Below are 7,407 nucleotides of genomic sequence, written 5' to 3'. Positions count from 1 at the left end.
GCTGGGCGGCCTCCTCCGCCAGCAGACTGGCCGCTGCTCCCGCCCGGCCCAGCTGGGCTTCGTGCATCTCTCGAAGGCGCCGCTCCAGCCCGGCCTGCTCTTCAGCCAGAAACCTTGTCAGCCGTCCAAACTCTGAGGCCACAGCTGCCAGCTCTGACTTCATCTGGCTCTGGGATGATGCAAAGGGGATGGTGGATACCACCTCAACACACAGAAACATAAACCTCCAATTTGGCAACTGCTGCCCCTCAATCCAAGGCAAAGGCCCTACATCCCAACTGGAAAGAGGCATCTGTCCCCTTTCCCACGCCCAGCCTTACCAGGCATCACTCCCGGCACCCTGGCCCCAAACTCACCCACCTCTGCCTGCAATGCTTCTCTCTACCTTAGCTACCTAACTTGACTCATTTTAGGTCTAAGTTTTACTATTCCCTAAGAGAAGCCTTCCCTCCCCTCCATATCTATATCAGGACTACCCCCTTAAATATCAGTATGGCATCTCTCTCAATTAGAAACGTTATGTTTGCATTGGAGTACCCTTTAAGTTCCTTTTCCCTCACTCCACTGTAAACTGTTTGCTACAGGATCCTTGGACCCTGGCATAGTGCCAACCATGGAATGGGTGCTTGGTAAGAACTTCTGAAATGAATAAATTAAAAATTCAGGCCGAACCGGTTTGGCTCAGTGGATAGAGCATCGGCCTGCGGACTCAGGGGTCCCAGGTTCGATTCCAGTCAAGGGCATGTACCTTGGTTGCAGGCACATCCCCACTAGGGGGCGTGCAAGAGGCAGCTGATCGATCTCTCTCATCGATGTTTCTGGCTCTCTATCCCTCTCCCTTCTCTGTAAAAAATCAATAAAATATATTAAAAAAAAATTCAGGAATCAAGATAGGAAGTTAGGGTCCTGGATATATCACTAGTGACCTTCGGAAATTTACTCAATTTTAGATCAGAAATAGGCAAACTTTCTGTAAAGGGCCAGATAATATTTTATACTTTAAAGATGAGGCAAAATCAAGGATATTAATATGTAGGTACTTCTATTACAATAAGAGAAAATGTCTGTCCACTCCCACCCCATTAGCCTGAGCTGGGCAATCCCAGATGGTAGACAGGCTTTTTGCCCATGTATCAGCTGGAGACATTCCTGGGACCAAGAGTGACAGGCCAGAACGGGGAGGAAAGTCCTGACTGTCCAAGTGGGTGAAGTGAACAGTTAGTTTCTCTGTCCAGTGACACTCAGATTCTTACACCTTCTCTGCACGCCAGGAGCCCAAAAGTCTCCATTTGAGCAACAAGCTGGAGGCAAAACCGACTCCCAGACCGAGATTCCACCACTCAGTGCAAGGCAGCCACCAACAGCGGAGTCCCTAAAGTGTGGGTGGCAACAAGCACAGACAGGCCCCGCACCGGCCAGGGTGGCAGGCACAGAAGAGATGGATGGGATTGGAGGTCCGACAGGAGGGATGTCAGCATCAGGCCATTCCAGTGCCTGAGGGGTGGGAATCGGGGAGGGGCGGGGGGAATATCTAAAATACTCCTTGGGGAGAGGTGAGAAATGATGAAAAAAGGCTGAGAAACTGGACCAGAGAGGATGGTGGGTTCTGCAACCCTAACATTCACGAATTCATCCCCTCCACTGGCCCCCTCTCATGCTCAGGGCTGCTCTGCCCACCCCCTGCCATCTATCCTGGGATCTGGGGTTTCTGACGGCTGCTTCATGCATTTTGGCTTGCCTCCTTCTGCCCTCTGCTATCCCGTGTGCTGGGCACAGCGTGGTGGGACAATGGCTCTGGAGTTAAATGTCCGGAGTAGTAAGCTTGCTCTGCGGCCTTGAGCTGGACACCCAATCTCTCCAAGCCAGGCCTCTCTCCCCATTTTGGAATCTGGGAATGTATACACCTCCTCACCCTCTAAGGCCCCTCTCTCCTCAGGGCGCTGAGGGCGTCTACCCCTCCCCCAAGCTTGGCTGCCCCTCTTCAGATCTCGTCACCACTTGTGCGAGTGGGCAGCCAGCCTCCCTGCCCTGACCACAGAGCCAGTCGGCCCTAAGGACATTCACCCACCTTCAGCTCTGTCACCCGCCTCTCCTCCTTGGCTTTCATCTTCTGCACAGCCTCCAGGTGCTTCCTTAGAGGTTCCACATGCCCCTGCAGTTTGGCCTGAGGGAAGAGCAAGAGGAAGGCTAATGGCCTGGGCGGGGAGAAGCACCTGCTCTTCCCCATCCTCCCTGCAGTGGGTTGGGCCTCAAAGCCTGGTCCCCATCACAGTTACCAAATGAGCATCATACTCCCATCCTCCTCTTCCTTCTCTTACGATGATGGCAAAGGCTCCACCCTCCACCTGCACTCATGTCCACAGCCCTGGGTGCGTTTCCTAAAGGTAGGATCCTGACTAGAGAGCCCCACTCGCAGGTGGAGTGTGCCTGGTTGAGCACCTCACCACATAAAGTCCTCCCGTATGAATGTTCCTGCCTGTGGTCCTGTCCCCTCATAAGCAATGTTCCTCATAACTTTCATCTCTAAGTACTTTTCTGATTATTTTCACGTCATAAAAATCCATCAGTTGTTCACCACCACTTGCAAAATATGAGGCTCTAACTGCCCCTGCATTTCTAGCCTCCCCTCCTGTACCTACCCTTCTGCAGTCTCTTAGTTTTAGCCATCGCTCGTCTTTTTCTGGATGATAATACTTCCCAGGCACTGTAATCATTACAAGTGTACCTGCCTTCCCCAGGACAGAGGGGCTCTTAGGGACAGGGTGGCCACTTTCACTCCCATTTCTCCCGGTCCATCTGCTCTCTCTCCCACTCAATCACTTGCTGAATGAAAAACAAAAGCCCTCTCCTCCTAAACACTGAACCTTCACAACAAACATGCACTTCAGCTCTGTGTTCCAATCATTTGTAGCAGTCTTTTTCTTTAAAGTGCTGATAGAGAGACCAAAATGGGTGAGATTAGCCCAAACTATTTATTTCCTTTTTTATGTCTTCTGCATTTATCCCTCCTTTTCCTTGAGGGGTAACACAGGGCAGAAAAGCTCAAGCCTAGACTCCAACCTGATCCTAAATGCAGCCAAGTGTCCTGAAGCAAGCCATGATTCCAGTTTCCTCATCTTAAAATGGGAATTGGGAATAACAGAACCTACCCCTTGGGTAGTATGCTTAGCACAGTGTCTGGTATATAGCAACCGATCAGTAAATGTTACCTAGTATTCCCTACGTAGGCCTTAAGCTGCCAATAAAAACCTGACAATGACCCTTGAACTACAGACGTTACTGACTCAGGGTACAAAAGGCCGTTCTAGTTGGGTGGTTTTTTTTTTTTAATATACTTTTATTGATTTCAGAGAGGAAGGGAGAGGGAAACAGAGATAGAAACATCAATGATGAGAATCATTGATCAGCTGCTTCCTGCACACTCCACTGGGGATAGAGCTCGCAACCTGGGCATGTGCCCTGACGGGGAATTGAACTGTGACCTCCTAGTTCACAGGTTGATGCTCAACCGCTGAGCCACGCCAGCCAGGCCAAAAAGCCATAGTTGCACAGGTAAGTGGTTGCAGACAAAAATTATGTAATAAGATTACAATCGATCCATAACATGAAAACAGCAGAAACTACGCAAAATTTTGCCTTTTGATATCACTTTCCACTTTTCTCCAGTAGTGTCAATAATTTCAACTCTATTAATACAGAATTTATGATGCTTAAATTTTCCACTTAATATTTTTCCTAAATTGTTGACAAAAAATTCATAAGCAGAAATCCAAATAGAGTACTATGTAAGAAAAATCTTCAAGCACCTTTAACTTTTCTGGAGCTTTATTTATACAGCATTTGTATATTACTACCTACTCAATAAAGAAATATTTCTACAAAACAACACAGTGCCAAGCTGGTGCTAGTCAGTGTACGTATCTAAACAAAACAAACTCCTTGTTTGCAAAATAGCCTATAACTTAGAAAGGGAATCACTCAAATTAGTTCTATATAATAAAACTCATGTATTGACATTTGCTGGTCAGTTACTCTAAGATTATTTGTGTCTATGTGACCTCCCCAAATGGCAGAGCCTACTGGAGTGGAATTCAATAGACGTGGTTAACACAAATTAAAATCCAGTTTCAGAAACTCTTCAGAAGTCCTGCCAGGGGAGTGTGAAAAAGGGGTGGAATGCTCATGGATACTCCACCCTGGGATCCAGCTAACAAAGCTGGCTACACATTCTTTGATGGGTAGAATTAACTAGGAACTGAGGGGATATAAAAAGGAAGAACAAAAGGAGCTGGCAACTTCCCCTAATACTGCATGGCCTAAAAGGCAGGTGACATTACTAATGCAGTGAGTCCCATCGCAGGCTGGGCTTCCTGAAGATACTCTACCATCACAGATTCAGAATCTCTAGTGGTAAAGTCCGTCCTACTTTTGAAAACCTCCACTACTAATGTGGCCCATCAGCCAGGCTGGACCATCACTGTGGGGAAGGAGCAGTAAACCTGTCATGAAGGGATATTGGTTTGTCTTAGCTGTACCACTTATAGCTGAGAAGCTCTAGGCTCATTATTCTAAAATCGGGGCAATGATAATACCTAAATGAGGTTACCCTAGGAATCAGGAGATATAAAAACAGGGCCGTAGTTTGCCCACGGCTGCTCTAGGCTCATTATTCTAAAATTGGGGCAACGATAATACCTAAATGAGGTTACCCTAGGAATCAGGAGATATAAAAACACAAGTCATAAAACGAAAAAGCTCTGTGCCAATCACAAAGAACCTACCTGCTCCTCTTCCCGGTCACATCCAGGCCTCCTCTAAGTAGTGATATTTGTGCGGGCTGTCCCACAGCCAAATCGCCTTTACCGATGTCCAAAAAGAGTCAGGATCAAAAGTTGGGGGCAAAATATTAAGCAAAATACAATCAAACTCCAAGATGAATTCAGAAAGGTAAAAGCCTCTCCCTAGGGGCCTGTCACCTGCACTCCTACACTGAGGGTCAGTGGAAGTGTGGACGAGCAGTGGCTTTTCCCGGGAGACACAGCCCAGTGACATGGCAGCACCTGCTTTGCCCAATTTCCTGACAAAGCCAGTCCTCCCTGCCTCCCCCGTGTCTGCTGTCTGTGCACAGGCTCCTTCCCTCTAAGCCTGGTGCCCACGGTGTTTACGTAGGAGAATCACCTTGCGGCGAAGAGATTCTTGGGGGGAGACCTTTCCTCTTCCCAGCTCCTTCCTTCCTCGCCGCCCCCACTGAACCCCTCTTCGGCTCCCCTCACCTTGTACTCCTCCACCACTTCCTCCAGCGGCACCACGCTGTGCTGCTTGTGGCTCCGGGACTCCCGGCACACCACGCAGATGGCCTCCTCGTCCACCTCGCAGAAGAGCTTCAGGGCCTCCTGGTGTTTGGGGCAGACGCCCTCCTCGCCCCCGTGGCCCGGCGCGGGGCGCATCTGGCGGATCACCTGGACCATGTTGGCCAGCTGCAGGTTGGGGCGGAAGCTCCTCCGCGGGAAGCTCTTCCGGCACTGCGGGCAGGTGAAGCAGCGCCGCGGGGGCGCCGGGGGCAGCGACGTGACGGGGTCCAGCTCCTCTTCCTCCTCCAGCACCTCCTCCTCGTCCTCCTCGTCCTCCACCCCCAGGTCCTCCTCCATGTCCAAGTAGTAGTCCAGAACCTCCTCCTCCTCCTCCCACACGTAGTCCATGTTGTCCCAGTCGGACCCGCCCAGGCCCCCGGTCCAGAACACTCCTTCCTCCTCCTCCTCCTCCTCGACCTCTTCCTCCAAGTCGCCCTCGTAGTCTTCATCCCTCATGGGGGTGTCCCAGCCCCCGCCGGCCCCCACAGCCTCCACTTCCTCCTCGTCCCCTCCGTTCTCCTCCTCCTCCTCCCGGTCTAACTCGTCCCGGTCCTCCTCATCCTCCCCTCCCCACAGCTGGGTCACACACACGCGGCAGAAGTTGTGCCCGCAGCCGATGGACACGGGGTCCGTGAAGTAATCCAGGCAGATGGCGCACACCGCCTCCTCCTGCAGGGTCTGCACGGGGTTGGGTGCCATGGCAACGGCAGCCATCTTAGTGTCAACTCAGCCAGGGTAAAAGGTAGGGGGGCGGGGGGTCTTCCCTCTCAGACGCCCTGACGACCCGGCCCCACCCCCAGCCCTGCCTCTCCACACCTCGCCTCAGGCGCAGGTAGAGAACTGTCCTCCGACAACCCACCCTCCACACAGGTCCCTTCGCCCAGACGACAAGCGTGTCTCCGCCACGGGAGAGAACACAGGGGAGCGCTGGCGCCCAGCCCCTCAGGTGGCCCTGAGTGCAAATCGGCCCCCAACGCTCTCCGGGCCTCCTCAGAAACCCCCGCCCCGCCTCACTTCCTGGCTCCGCCCCCTCACTTCCGCTCTCCCTCACAATACTTCCGGTACCTACAAGCCACCCAGCGAGCGAGTTGCTTCCGCGATCGCGCAACGCCCCCTTCCCGCGCCGCCCGTCGCGGGCGACAGGAAGCGACGAGGAGACGCTCTAGCAGCCACCTGGGAAGAGGGCGGCAGGGCTAGGACGACGGAGGCCCGCATCTCGGTGGTGCGGGGGCGGGAGCAACGCAGACGAAGCAGAAAGACCGGCCACTCCCAGCCGCCGCCCCTGAGGAGAAATGTCGGGAGACAGTGCAATCCTGCGTGGCCGTCCGCTGTCGGTGCTGTGACCGCGTCGGCCCGGCGCCATCCTCCCGGCCGGGCACCAAAGACTGCAGCCAGCACTCCTCACAGCTGCTGCCGGAAGCAGAGGGGCGGGCCCCGGGGAGCGTCCTACAGTACTTCCGGCCCTTCTAGGCCGAGGACTTCGGCGTGTGAGGACTCGAGTGCCCCTCGGCGACCGCCCGGGGACGGGGTCTGAGGACGCGCGGTGGGTGGGGCCGGAGAGTCTCCCCGCCTCGCACTCGGGCGGCATCCCGCACCCGGGATAGAAACGGTCTCCCGGTCGCTTCGCATTTAATATCAGAGGCACGTTCCTGCCTGCACGGCAGTACAGGGACAGAGAGTGGCAAGTCGTTCATGCACATGCGATTGGTGGACGCTCGGACTGTAAAAAGGCGGGCTCTCCAAGCTGCTTTTCCTTTTTTAAGAGAGAGAGAGAGAGGACGTTTGTGAAAGCTGGGGACAGTGAGACAAGGAAGGGCTCGGTCAGGAGAAGCAACAAGTGCTCTGCTCCGGCTTCTAGCAAAGTTATGGGAAATAGGTGACCGAGGCGGGGCTCTGCAGAATCAAGGAAAAGGGGGGCTTCGGGGCGGGTTCAGGGGCGAGCCCGGCTCCCCGGCTCCCCTGCCTGCAAGTCTGGTCTGGTGAGGGCCCTTGGAGTGTGCGGGGTGCGCGCCGCGGGAGGAGGAGGGGACGGGGCGCGGGCGGGAGAAGGCACTGG

At 53.6% G+C, this 7,407-nt stretch overlaps 1 protein-coding gene across 1 annotated transcript in view; it reads right to left on the bottom strand.

Moving 5' to 3' along the window:
* Positions 1-6,091, bottom strand: part of TRIM41 (tripartite motif containing 41) — a 9,774-nt gene extending 3,683 nt beyond the window's left edge. The window contains exons 1-3 of the mRNA XM_006766855.2: positions 5,274-6,091; positions 2,069-2,164; positions 8-169 (exon numbers count right to left, since the gene is read on the bottom strand). Coding sequence (XP_006766918.1) covers positions 8-169; positions 2,069-2,164; positions 5,274-6,065 — 1,050 coding nt within the window. The 5' untranslated portion in view covers positions 6,066-6,091. The remainder of the gene's footprint in view (positions 1-7; positions 170-2,068; positions 2,165-5,273) is intronic.
* Between the last annotated feature and the right edge of the window lie 1,316 nt (positions 6,092-7,407).

Source organism: Myotis davidii, unplaced genomic scaffold, assembly GCF_000327345.1.
Source record: "Myotis davidii unplaced genomic scaffold, ASM32734v1 scaffold862, whole genome shotgun sequence".
Lineage (NCBI taxonomy): Eukaryota > Metazoa > Chordata > Mammalia > Chiroptera > Vespertilionidae > Myotis > Myotis davidii.
This window is presented reverse-complemented; position numbering and strand designations above follow the sequence as displayed.